This window comes from Trichosurus vulpecula, chromosome 2 (assembly GCF_011100635.1).
Source record: "Trichosurus vulpecula isolate mTriVul1 chromosome 2, mTriVul1.pri, whole genome shotgun sequence".
Classification (NCBI taxonomy): domain Eukaryota; kingdom Metazoa; phylum Chordata; class Mammalia; order Diprotodontia; family Phalangeridae; genus Trichosurus; species Trichosurus vulpecula.
Window position 1 is genome coordinate 58,598,033 of NC_050574.1, and position 14,059 is coordinate 58,612,091.

At 45.2% G+C, this 14,059-nt stretch overlaps 1 protein-coding gene across 1 annotated transcript; it reads left to right on the forward strand.

Moving 5' to 3' along the window:
• The first annotated feature begins 7,967 nt into the window (after positions 1-7,967).
• Positions 7,968-12,859, forward strand: LOC118835821 (non-compact myelin associated protein). Its single transcript, XM_036743099.1, has 3 exons — positions 7,968-8,052; positions 10,883-10,967; positions 12,712-12,859. The coding sequence occupies exons 1-3, from the start codon at positions 7,971-7,973 to the stop codon at positions 12,857-12,859; spliced, it is 315 nt and encodes a 104-aa protein (XP_036598994.1). The 5' UTR covers positions 7,968-7,970.
• Positions 12,860-14,059: the final 1,200 nt, after the last annotated feature.

The following is a 14,059-nucleotide window of genomic DNA, read 5'->3' on the forward strand; positions in this document are numbered from 1 at the left end:
CTCCAGTGTCTTTCCCAAGAAAACCCCAAATGGCATTACAAAGGATCAGACATGACTGAAAAATGACTCAACAACAACCTGCTCAAGGCATAGAGTTCACAGCTTCTGATCATAGTCGTTGACTACCAACCATCCTCAAACTATTAAAAAACAGTCCCAACCATTGGCTTATAGATTAAAAACAGAAAGATGCTTTCAAGATCAATCGAATACAACATTCTGCATAATGGCAGCAACAACCCATCAATCAACAAACATGTATTAAGGGCCCAAGATATACTAGGCATTTGGGGAGAGGGGGAGAGGGATATAATGAAAGATAAAAGGGAAACAGTGAGTGTGTGTCCTGGTTTGAATGATGGAGGGTGGTGTGAGTTGGAGGAAGAGCTGTGAGCCAGTGAATGCACTTTGACTGAAGTTGCCCTTCAGAAATGCCTAGCAATTGGTGGATGCTTTCCGCTGAGGATTCTCAGGACAATTGAGAAAGTGAGAAGATGGTGAGACAGAGGTGTCTCTACCCCGTGAGCTTGAGGCTATGCTGTCTCCCCATAGATTCAAAGAGGGGGCCGAGTTAGCATCTGAAGACAGCATTGAGAAGCCATCCCTGATGCTGTCTCTGTCATATGCCTGAGCTCCCAGTGGTCTCCACCTGGGAAAAGAGAACAGCCAAGAAAAGAGTGGGACCCAAATAGGCCCAGTGCTCAGTGTGTGATGGAGAGCACTGAGTGTTTGAGTGGCACAGTTGGGATTTCGGTGGGCAAGAGCATTTTTTAAGGTGAAGGAAAGGCATGAAGGTATCATAGGACTGTAGGTTCTTAGGGCCAGAAGAGATATGAGAACAAAGAGGGTTAGGACTGGAAGGAACCTTGGAGATAATCTAGTCCAAGCCCCAGATTTTATAAAGGAGGGAGGCTGAAGCCCGGAGAAAGAAAATAGCTTGGCTAAACTCACTGAACTAGTTAGTAGATGAAAAATCCCCATTCTAGGGCTGTTTCCATCATACCACGAAGCCCAGGGGACAGTGGGGAGGTGGGGGAGGGGAATGAAACATTCTCCTATGTTACCTGGTCTCCAGAATCATTCGATTCAGTTTTTTCTCTAGGATACTAGGCCCCCTTGCTAGATGGGAGGGTCATGTTACCATAACCAGGCCAGGGTTAAACAAAGGAGGCATTCAGTGGGGGCAGACCAGCCCATTTGCCAGGTTTCTCCATGCTATATTGTTTTCATCACTCCCTTTGACTACGGGGGAGGACGGCCATCCAGCCTGGTACATATTTGGTGGGGTGGAGTCTGAGGACTCAGAGAAAGGGGTGTGCTTTGTGGGTCTGGGGATTCTTGGGAGTAGGAATGTTGACTCATGGCCAAAAGACAAACAGGCCACTGGAAGCCCTAGGTCACATTCCAGTTCTGGTTGGGCTTGGGCAGTCCCAGCCCACGGGCCTGGCATCCTCCTACGGACCTGGGGCCCTTGTTCTCTATTCCACTCATTTGGCATTTACTCAGCGAGGCCTCATGGCTGTTTGTGTTTGTGTCTTACAAGGTTGTTTAACCCTTGGACTGTTATTAGATTTGTCAAGCCCTCCTCATATCAGCAATTTAGAGCCAGAAGGGGCCTCGTCCAGTTCCTTCACTTCACATATGAGGGAATTGAAGCCCAGAGTGGTTAAGGGATTTGCCCAGCATCATCGCACAGCTCATAAATAGAAGAGCTGGGATTTGAACCTGAGTCTTCTGACTCCAAACTGAGGCTCTTTCCATGGTACCACATGAAGCTAGATGGTCCCTTTTCAGCAAGTTGAAGAGGTCAGTACATTGACAACTCAGTGATTGATTTGTGATGGGGGTGGCCTTGCTGTTCAATCATTTTTCAGTCATGTCTGACTCTTTGTGACCCCATTTGGGACTTTCTTGGCAGAGATACTGGAGTGGTTCACCATTTCCTTCTCCAGCTCATTTTACAGATGATTAAACTGAGGCAAACAGGGCTACGTGACTTGCCCAGGGTCACGCCGCTAGTAAATGTTTGAGGCTAGATTTGAATTCAGGAAGATGAGTTTTCTTGACTTCTCTCCACTGCACCACCTAGCTGCTCTGACCTCTGAGATAGAGCGAGCAGATGTTCTCTCTCCTAGGCCTCCCCATCAGTGGAGACAGCAATACCTGAGCCCCTGAGACTAAGAGGCACAGCAATTCCAAAGAAAGCCAGAGAATTCTGGCATCATTGAATGGCAAAGCTGGAGAGGGGAGGGAAACCTTCATTTACTCCCCTCATTTTACAGATTAAGAAACATTTTACAGATTAAGATATCAAAGGAAGTCAAAGAATCCCAGAGTTAGAAGGCATTCAGAGGCTACTAAGTCTGCCTAATCAACCCCTCTAAAAGATGAGGAAACTGAGGCAAACAGTGTTAAGTGATTTGTCCAGGGTCACACAGCTAATAAGTATCTAAAGCCAAATTTGAACTCAGAAAGATAAGTCTTCCTGACTCCAGGCCCTGCACTCTATCCACTGCATGACCTAGCTTCCCACTTTAGTACTGGGAGGGCCAAACAGGGCCTCTAATAGCAGCTTCTTAAGACAATGTCAAGTACTTTATGAGAATACCAGTTAGTAAGCATTTATTAAGTGCCTACTGTATGCCTGACAATGGAGATACAAAAAAGAGGTTCCAACCTCAAAGAGCTTGCATCCATTAGGAGAGACAGCAAGCACATCTAAAAATATGTACAAGGTATTTGTTTTATGATCGAATTTGTGACTTCATCAGAGCCAGGAGCTCCTGGTGAGAAAACTCCCTCTGTCAATACAGATAAACTCCTACTCTGCAGCTTACATAGTCCTGGAGATTTGAACGGCAGCACTGAGAAAGTAATAGACTCACACAGGCAGCATCTGAACCCAGGTCTTTGCAGCTGTCTATCCCATGCGCTAAGCTTCCTTTCTATAGACAGACATATTTATGGAGCAAGTACGAGGTGTAATAGTAATGAGGGGTGGGGGGAGGTCATGAAAGGCTCGTGTAGGAGGTGCCTGAACTGAGTTTTGAAGGGAAACTGAGAAGGAAGGGCTTTCCAGCCAGGGCGATGATACAATAACAGAGATGGAGGGTCCCCTACCAGGAATACAAGGTTAGTGTGTTAGTGTGGCTGGACTATTTGTTAAGTGCCAACAAGGGAAGCTAAACTTACAGTAGGAATCCTTGGGCCTGTGTGTTTGGAGCCTGCCCAGGCTCTTCCTTTGGTGAGAAGAACATGAGGGAAGGTTCCTTGGGACCCTGCCTGGCCTGCTTGTGCCCTGCCTCGCCTGATAATTCTGTTTGTGGGCACTGACTCACTCCTACCCTGTGGTCATCAGAGAGCTCAGTGGGTTTATTCCCTTCCCTCTTTCATATTTAAATAGGATCATAAGGAAATGCTATTGGTAGCTCATGGTGCACCAGAAAGCTCAGTAACCTGGGAGTCCCAAGACCGGAGTTTCCCTGGATTCTAGCAAGGCATCAGTCTTTCTGGGTAGTCTAAGCGAAAAGATGGAGAGTTCTGGGGCCCGCACGGCTGGACAATCAGAAGGATTCAGAGTTGGTTGAATGGCTGAACTACAAGTTCAGAATGAATGGGTCAGAGTCAACTTGGAGCGTCTCCAGTGGTGTGCCCCAGGGATCTGTGCTTGGTCCTATGCTGTATAAGATATTTATCAGTGGACTGAATGAAGGCATAGGTGTCCTGAGTATCAAGGTTAGCTAACACACAGTCAGGATGACAAAAGCCTCGACAGTCTAGAACAATAAAATGAAATTTAGTATACGTAAATGTAAAAGTCTTACATTTAGGTGTTTTTTTATTTAAATCTCGCTCATAAGGACAAAAAAAAAAGTGGAAGGCGTGGCAAGGCATCAGTCACCTGAAGAGATTTGAGTGTTTGGCAAGCTCCCTGTGAGTCAATAGTGTGATATGACAGCCAAGAAAATGAGTGTAATCTGAGGCTGCATTAAAAGGAGCCTGGGGCCGCAGCTAGGGAGATGAACGTCCTGCTATTCCCTGCCTTAGTCAGGTTCTAGAGCCCTGGGCCTGACCTGAATTCAAATTCAGCCTCAGACACTTAGTACAGTTACCTAGGCAAGGGACTTCACTGCTGTCTGCCTCAGTTTCCTTACCTGTAAAATGGGGGGAATAATAGAACTTACCTCCCAGGGTTGGTCTGGGGATCAAAAGAGAATAATTGTAAAGGGCTTAGCACCGTGCTGGGCACAAAGTAGGCACCTTATCAATGCTCATTTCCTTTCTCCCTTGGTTCTGAGCATCTCATTTTAGGAAGGGCATCAATAAAGCTGGCCAGCAATAAATCCATTCAGAGGAGGACATGTGGAAGGGCCTCGATATCAGGCCACGGGAGAATCAGTTGAGGAGCTGGAATTTTAGCCATAGGAGAGAAGGCTTACTGTGGACCTGCTGTCTTCAAGTACTGGAAGGAAGGACCATCCGGGAGAAGGGATTGTTCTGCTCAACCTCAGAAGGCAGAATGGGGAGGAGAGATGGTAAAAGTGACTATCAGTCAGTAAACAAGCATTTATTAAGTGGGTACTGTGTGCCTGGCCCAGTGCTAAGCGCTAGGAATATGAGAAAAAGGAACGGTAGTCCCTCCCCTCAGGGAACTTACACTCTAATGGTGGACACCACCCATACAAGGAAACTGAAAATTGGGGAGGGGGAGAGAAGTCTGGAAGAGTGAAGCCAGGTTGGGAGGAGCTGGCCAATCAGAGGAAGGGCCCCAGGGGCAGAGAGACTGATGGGGTGTGAATTCCTGGATGAAGAGGTGACTGGGACATTATGGAGACAGAAGAAGAGCAGAGCCTGAAAGAAGCTTCATTGAAGGGAACGCTTAGAGTCCTGGCAGTGAAGGACCTCAGAGGCTGTCTGGTCACCATTTTACAAATGAGGAAACTGAGGCGTGGAAAGGCTATGTGCCTTGGCCAAGGCCACACAGGTAGTTAATGCCAGATGGGGGAATCTAAGAGAAATAGGCTACTCTGGGAAAGTCCCTTGGAATCTCGCTGTGCTCAGCATTGTAAGAGAAGGCCCTGCTCTCTTTGACACCAATGTGCCCGGCATCAGAGGAACCGCTGGACCCAAACTTGTTTTCCCTTTTCTTGTTGTTTTTTTAATCACTCAGAACAATTCTTTGCATTTTTGTGTAAAAACTGCTTCAGGACAGTGTGTGGAAAGAACCCTGGGCTAGACAGGACACCCAAGTTTGATTCCAAGCTGGGGTACTTTTTTTAAGGCATTTTATAGAGGCCTTTTGTCTTTAAAGCACATTCATTTCCCACCCCCACCTCCTCCAGACTGAACCCGCCCTTGTTACAAAGAAAAACGATTAAGCAAAACCGTCCAATATAGTGACCACATCTGATGATGTCCTCAATATTCTGCCCTGGTGGTCTCCCAGCTTTCTGCCAGGAGAGAGAGAAGGTATTTTTGTTATCTCTTTTCAAGGACCTGCATTAGTTTTTCTATTGTTCAGCATCCCACTTCCTTTTAGTAATCTGCTCAGATACTGGTGCTTAGGATTTGTGTGATTGCGCAATTCACTTCTCCCCTCTGAGCCTCAGTTCCCCCATTTGGAAAACAGGGAGAATAGTATTTGTGCCACGTACCTCACAAGATGGTTATGAGGGAAGAGCTTGGTAATACTTGAAACACAGCACGGATGTTGGTTGCTCGTGGTCATTGAGGTGCCATGCTGGATTTTAGAGTCAGGAGAACTGGGAGCAAATCCTTTCTCTGCCATTTTCTTCCTCCGTGGCCTTGGGTGAGTCTCTAACCTCTCTGTAAAGGGGGTAATTGGACTAGTTGACTTCTGAGGTCTCTTCGAGCTCTAAATCTGTGATGATCCCAGGAACAATGGAAAAGCTAGGCAGTTCTAAAGTCCTTTTCAGGTAGAGTCAAGACAAGTTAACAAGCATTTATTGAGCACCTACTAAGTGCCAGGCACATCATGTACTAAGCACTAGATAAGCAAAGTTCCCCGGGGTTATACAATAGGAAAAACAGAGACAGAAATAAGAATTTAGGATTCTGCATCTCGATTCCGTCTTTTTTTATTTATATGTTTATTCAATTTGGGGAACATTTATTATCTCTCCTTCAATTGAACAGTTACTTTTTAAAAAAAAAACCCTCATAACAAATACATATAGTTCAGCAAAACAAATTCTCACATTGGCCATGCCCAGAAATGGGCTATCTTTTAAATCCATCCCTTACGTCTTCAGCAAGATGTGGTATCAGGATTTATCATCGCATTGACCAGAGTTCTGAAGTCTTTCAAAGTTGTTTTTCAGCTAGTTTATCTCTAAGATTCTGAGGTTCGTCATAGATGCAAACCTGTGGAAGTGAAAGCACTCCCCCTTGGCATTCAAAGCCCAGCATGGTCTGCTACCACTTGTCTTTCCAGCCTTCACTTACATTATTCCATTCTATATGCAGTAAGTTGTAGCAATATTGGACCGTTGTCTGCCCAACAAACATACACTTTTCTACCTCCAAGCCTTTGTTCATGCTGTTACCCATACCTGGAATGCCATCCCTTTCCCTTTTTTGCCTGTTGAATTCTTTTTAAAGCCCTGCCGGATTATGGTGTATAGAAAGAACATGGCATCTGGAGTCAGAGGACATGGGTTTGAATCTTGGCTCTTATACTGTTCTGCCATGTCATTAATGTGGGCCTCAGTTTCCTCCTAAAAAATGAATTTTAAAATCACTTATTTGACTAAAGAATATCTAAGTTCCCCTCCCCTCCAGCAACAAATCCATGATCCTATGAAAGGGCACTGCCTCCAAAAAGCTTTCCCTGATTCCTACAGTCATTGGCAATCCCCAGACTTCTCTCCCATAGTACTTTACACATCTTAGATGTACATTGTAGTTACCATCTTCATTGATGACGTGTCCATATCACAGAGGGCAGCTAGGTGGCTCGGCGGGTAGAGCACCAGGCTTTAGGTCAGGAAGACCTGAGTTCAAATCCAGCTTCAGACACTTACTAGCTGTGTGACTCTGAGCAAGTCACTTCACCCTGTTTGCCTCAGTTTCCTCATCTGTAAAATGTGCTAGAGAAGGACACGGCAAACCCCTCCAGTATCTCTGCCAAGAAAACCCCAAATGGGGTCACAGTGAGTCAGACTCAACTGAATAACAACCACAACCACCATCACGTCACAGAATCTCTGAATTAAAAGAGACCTGGAAGGGGAAAAAAGTGGTCATCTCTCCCAGGCCATGAGAAAGGCTTCCCCTTTAACATATCTGGTGAGTGGACAGTTCAGCCTTTGCTGCAAGGGAGCAGTCAAGGGCAGCCCACTTCTCTAATGGACAGCTCTCACCCACTGATGTCAAGCCTGAATTTACCACTCTATACCTTCCACCCATTGCTTCTTGTTTCAGTCTTCAGGGGCCAAGCAGACAATCCCCCAGACTAATCCCTCTTCCATACAACAGTTTCTCAAATACTACTATCTTTACATGTGGGAGTTTTCTGAGCTGTAGAAGGAGGGATATGATCACAGCTTACTGTCTACTAGACTGTAAGCTCCATCAGGGCAGGAACTATGTCTGACTTAAATTTTGTACGTCTTGATAAAATGGAAGCTTGTTAAGGGGAGGGACTGTTTCTTTGTATCCCTGGCACATTACTGGTTAATAAGTGTCTGTTGGTTGATGGATTGCTCTCCTCCAGTGCTCAGTGCACAGTAGGCACTCAATGAGTATTGAATTTAAAACCTCCATGGTGCCAGGCCTAGCACCTACCGTATAAGAAACACTGGGTAAATGTGGATAAACTGATTTTGTTTTCGGTGAATGACACCCACATGGGTGTTCATAGGAAATCAAAGAGATAGGCATTGGAGATCGAACTTGAATGGATATCTGCTTTTTGAACCCATTTTCTTTTCTTTGTAGACAAGACCAAGATGACCACAGTGGCCCCACTGGGAGGTGCCACCTTCCCAGGAAATGAGACCGCGATGTCCACAGAAGACTTCCTCTATAAGAGTAAGGGCGATTGAGTGAGGTGCCAGGGGCCGGGCCAGAAAATATCTGCTGTAATGGAGGTGGAGGCTGACTTGGTCAGATGTGTTGGGGGTTCTCTAGAGAGGTGGCTGTGGCCTGGGCCAAGAGGCAAGGCACTCCAAGCATGTGTTCAATCACTCTTTGAATAAATATTTATTGAGCACCTATAGTATATCAAGCCAGGTACTCAGCACTAGAAGAGATATCAAGTTTATATCATGGATCTTACAGTCTGGTAGCAGGATAAGACACTCACCTATGGCTGCATTGGATTGGATTGGATTGCATAGGATAAGGGTTCAGAGAAGTGCTGGAGTGGGATTGGGAGAGACAATTGGGCAAATGCTACAAATCAGGGCAGGCTTGATGTATTGTGTGGCTGACTGTCTAAACTTAAGAAAGTGGGGGCAGCTAGGTGGCGCAGTGGATATAGCACCAGTCAGGAGGACCTGAGTTCAAATGCAGCCTCAGACACTAGTTGTGTGATCTTGGGCAAGTCACTTAACCTCAATTGCCTAAAAAAAAGAAAAGAAAAGAAAGTGATGGGAAAGTATTAATAATATAAACTTAGAAGTGTATATGGCATTTTAGAGGAGAAGCAGTCATTAAACATTTACTGTAAGCATATAAAGCGAGGCAGTTTTGGAGTCAAGAAGACCTGAGTTTAAATCTGACACATATTAGCTGTTTGACCCCTGTCGATTTATTAAGTACCTACTGTGTGCCAAGCATTGTGTTAGACAATTGACAGTCCTAAAAATTGTCAATGAATCCCTGACCTACATCAATGGAGGGAGTTTCCAAATTTGAAGCTTCCCATGGGAATGCAAGGTAGTCCCAAAAAAAGCTAATAAAAGAAGTGAAAGATCAAGTGCCATGTAGGTGAGGTCTTAGGGCAAAGGTTGTTGTTGACAGGGAAGGTGGCGTTTGAGCTGAACCTTAAAGAACGGGACAACCGCATTCCAGGCATAGGTAAGAGCATGAACACGTGATCACAAGTGAGCACAGAAACGGGAAAGTTCAGAGCAGAGAGCAGTCCAGTCTGGTGACGACAATAATGGACATAAAGGAGAATTGTTACACATACAATAGTAATAATGGAGAAGTGTACATATTATACATTATATTATAAATACAAATTATATATTATTATGTATATGATATATAGGAAGAAGAATAGCTAGCAATCTTCAATAAGCATTTACTATGTGTCATGCATTGTGCTAAGCATTTTGCAAATATCTTATTTCATCTTCCCAGCATCCCTGGGAGGTAGATGCTATTATTATCCTATTTTACAGATGTGAAAACCGAGGCAAGCAGGAGTTAAGTGACTTGCCCAGGATCACAGAGCTAGTAAGGTCGGAGGCTGGATTTGAACTTGTGTCTGTCTGACTCCAGGTCCAGTGCTCTATGGACTGCACCACCTCGCTGCCCCTACTAACTCACAAGAGTAACTCAAGAGATTTTGTCAAATGCTTCACAGAAATCTAGGTATACTACGGCTACAGTATCTCCTGGTCTAGTGATCCTATTAATGTAAGAAATGATTCAAGTAGGGCATGACCTGTTCTCGATCAAGCTACTTTGGCCTCTTGGAGCACTCACAAACCTTCCTGTTAGTAAAGTATCCCAGAATTTTGCCAGGAACTAGAGGCCAAGCTTCACCAGCCTAAAGTTTGCACTCTCCCTACTTCTTTGTTTTGTTTAATTTGGGGACCATGTTTGCTGCCATCAGGTCCATGGTTCCTCTCCCATTCTCCCAGGATCCTTCAAAGATCATGAGCCAATCCCCAGCAATCCCATCTGCTACTTCTTTAACTATCTTAGTAGCTAGTATACCTTGGTCCCATGAACGTGGCCTCATGGAGGGTGATTGAATGATCTCTTCCTGTGCCCTCACTCATCCTTGGTTTCTATTCCCTGGGTACCATTTTTGTTCTGTCCATCCGGTCAGCCCAATTCTAAAATGTGTTTTCCCTAAGAAAATGGTGGGAAAAGAAGAGTCCGGCAGTGATTTTATCACATTATCTGACCCTCCTTTAACCCCCAACATATCTATTAACAATAATAATCACCACCCCTTTGGGTTGCCCTTTGCAGTCACCAACAGCCTCAGCTCCTCCTGGAACATTGCTACTCTTCGGAATTCATTCTCACTTGGCTGTCTTTGCTTCCATATTGTATATGCATCTTTATTATCAGATGTGTGTATTTGACCAAAAAGATGACTTTCTTTCCCTGAGGGTCCACAAAGGCCCAGAGAAAACAGATGTCACAAATTACCATCTTCAAGCTTTTTGAAGGGGCTATGAAGATGGACTTATGGAATTGCCTGGAATTTTACCCCATAACCACTTTTAGATGGTCCCTACCCAAACTTGGGAGGACCTTGGAAGAGGTTAGTCCCATTATGGAGTCAGTAGCCAGTGACTTCAGGAAGGTATATTTTACCTCCCAGGTAGGGACCAAGCTTCATTTATCTTCCATACTTCTCCAGCACTGAGCATAAGGATTTATAATTAGTTGTTATTGAATGAAAAAAATGAATGAATGAATGTAATAGAGAGTAGCATGAATAAGGTTTGGAGGTGGGAAAATTTAGAACGTGTTCCAGGGGCAGAGACCAGTCCAGTTTGACCAGAGCTTTGGCTATGTGGGGACAAGGCTTGAAAGAGGGGAGGAACTCTGTGCTGGAGGCAGCAGGGTACAGAGGAAAGAGTCCTGGATGGGGCACCAGGAGGCCTGGGTTCCAGTCCTGGTTCTTCCCATCACTGGCTTCTCATTGCCTTCTCTCTCTGCCTTGAGGCAGGTTCGGGAGCCATTGTAGCAGGCATTGTCGTTGGCGTCATCATCATCTTCACCGTGGTGCTCATCTTGCTAAAAATGTACAACAGGTACCAATGGGGATATCACAGAATGGAAGGGATCTCAGAAACCATCTAATTTGCCCAATATCTGAAGTATGTACCATAGTAAAGTAGTACATGCAGAAGTATAGTAACCCCAACGAACAGCCATTCGGTATTTGTTTGGAGAGATCTATGAGGGAAAAGTCACTACTTCCTGAGGCTGGGAGTTGGGAGTAGGGGCTGGAAGGCTGGAAGGGTGGGGTGGGGTGGGAATGAAGACATCTGATATGGAGGTGGGGAGAGATGGAACAGGGCCAGGAGGGAATGAAGTTTGGCTTGGGCTCTTCCACAAAATGGAGACCCTAGGTGGATATCTTCAGTGGGAAAGAGGGTAGTCCTTAGTTTGAGAAGGTTGCAAGAGTGGTTGGATGTTCTAGAGTGAGGAGGCTCTAAGTCCTGGGGGAAGTTCCAGTATGAGACAGAAACAGGGGCATGATTTTGAAGTCAAGAACATGTCTGGGGGAGGAGGGGAAATGAAAGCTGGCTTTAGCCCCTCCACAAAATAAAGGCCTCCTGGAGGAACTCACCAAGGGGAAAGACTAAAAATGTTATCATCACCCCTCTAAATTTTGATGCCCTGGGACAAAGCACCAGTCACCACATCCTAGTTTCTGGCACCACCATGGTAGCTTAAGCAGAACTAATACCCATCCCTTTCTATGCTTCCTAGAATTTGTCCATTTTCCTGCCAGAGGGGCTAATGATTGAAAAAGTCTCAGAACCAGGGGAACTAGCAGAGAGGGATACATAGACATTTTGGGTTTTTGGGTAGCATTTTATAGGCATACAATTTATTAAGCATCTCCTGCTTAATATATATTAATTAATTAATGATAATGGAGACCAGCAGCTAGGTAGTATAGTGGATAGAGCACTGGGCCCGAAGTCAGGAAGACTCATCTTCCTGAGTTCACATCTGGCCTCAGACACTTACTAGCTGTGTGACCCCGGACAAGTCACTTAACTCTGTCTCAGTTTCCTCATCTGTAAAACGGGATTACCTAAAATGGCATCTACCTTGAAGGGTTGTTGTGAGGGCCAAATGAGACGATAATATTTGTAAAGTACTTAGCACAGTGCCTGGCACATGGTAAACACTATATAAATATTAGTTCTCCTCCTCCTTCTCCCCCTCCTTTCTCTCCTCTCCTTCCCTTCCCTCCTCTCCCTCCCTCCTCTTTTCCTCTCTCCTCTCCCTTCCTCCTTTTTTCCTCCCTTCTTTCTTCTCCTCCTTCCCCCCTTCCTCCCTTCTCCCTCTTCCTTCTTCCTCCTCTTCCTCTTCCTCATTTTATTTTATCCACTTAACCTCCTTCTAAGTAGGGGCCCCTAGGCTTCACCAGGCTCCTGCCAGTTAACGCCTAGACTAGATAGACTCTCATAGGATCATAGGACAATCATAAATAGTTAAAACTGACATTTGTTTAGCACTTCAGGGACTGAGAACTGGAAGTCACCTTAGAGATCATCACCCCATTTTGCAGATGAGGAAACTGAGGTTTAAGAAGACAAAGAGACTTTCTCAAGACTGCTCAGGGCATTAGTAACCAAGCTAAGATTTAAATCCAATCTTGCGAACTCTCTGAGCCTATCATGTAACTGGTGCAGGGGAACAATTGAGGATTTTTTTTTTCCAAGTTTTTAATTTTACTCCCTCCCGGCATCAGCTGCAGACTCTGTTATGAATGCTCATACCAAACGACAGAAACCACTCAAATATTGTTTGTTACAGAAAAATGAGAATGAGACGGGAATTGGAACCCAAGAGCCCCAAGCCCACCTCCCCAGCATCTTCCACGGGCCCGCCCGGCAACAACAGCGTCAGCCAGCCCACCACCGTCACATTCATTCCTGTCGACATCCACATGGAGAATCGATGATTGGAGAAGGTCCCTCCGGGCTCCTCATCTGGATCTCCTGCTCCATTCAGATGGGCCCTCGCTGAGAAGAAGCTAAAACAAAGAGCCAGATTCCTGGCAGAGTCTGTGTCAGGCTGATGATGGCATTTCTGTATGGGATTGGAGCTGGGGACAAGCCCTAACAATCTCTTTTTCCCCCTAGTTAAAAACCTAAGTAACTCTTGTGGGTCCCCTAACATTGGCACAGTGGCAAACTATGTCAGATGTGTATTAACATATATGTTCTCCTTCTCCCGATCTCTGTAGCTGGTTCAAAGGGACAATGAATCTTAGAAGACTGGAGGCAGAAGGGATTTGATAGAATGTAGAATATCTGATCCATCTTCTTGGACAATAGACCATCAGAATTGAAAAAAGCATCTGGAAGAGCTCTTAGAACAGAGAATGGCAGAGCTGGGCAGGGAGGGGACCTTAGAAAACAATCTCAGAGCTGGAAGAGAACATAAAATGGAGAATTTTAGGACAATAACAGAGCTGAATGGAACCTGGGAGACCAGCGAGCCGAGCCCTCTCATTTTATAGGCAAGGGCCATGGGATCATAGGCCTGTAGAGCTGCGAAGGACCTCAGTGGGCTATCTGCTCCATCTCTTTTTACAGATGGAGAAACTGAGGTGGAGGGAGGTTAAATGACTTGTCTCACAGAAAAATGAGTTCTAGGGAAGGCCGCATGATGAGTTTGAGTTTCTGGCTGAGCCAGGACATGAACAACTAAATTATTTCAAATACTGAATGCAGGATGATGGGAGCCCCCAAAAGGGCATCTGTCCAAGTGCTTCATCCAGGCATGTCTAGTTTGCAAATTAAACCATTTTAAAATAATAAAATATACTGCCTCCTCCCCAGGTAAATTATGTCAGTAAACAGAAGGCAGCAAACCCAAATATGAGACACCCCCAATTCCAGATCTGGAGACAGCATCAATAAAGGAAAGCAGTTAATAAAATAGCTTTCTCCTGAGCTCGGGACCAGAATCCCAACATCTGGGTCTGCCAGAGTATGTGTCTTCTTTAGACAGAGCTAGAGAACTGAGATGGTCTCTCCATTCTTCCTTGTTCTGGCTGCCACGTAGATACTTTACCACTCATCACCACATCTCCCCCTAATCCACTTCATTTTGACCTGTGATACTATCTCACACCTGAGTAGCATTTTATGGTTTA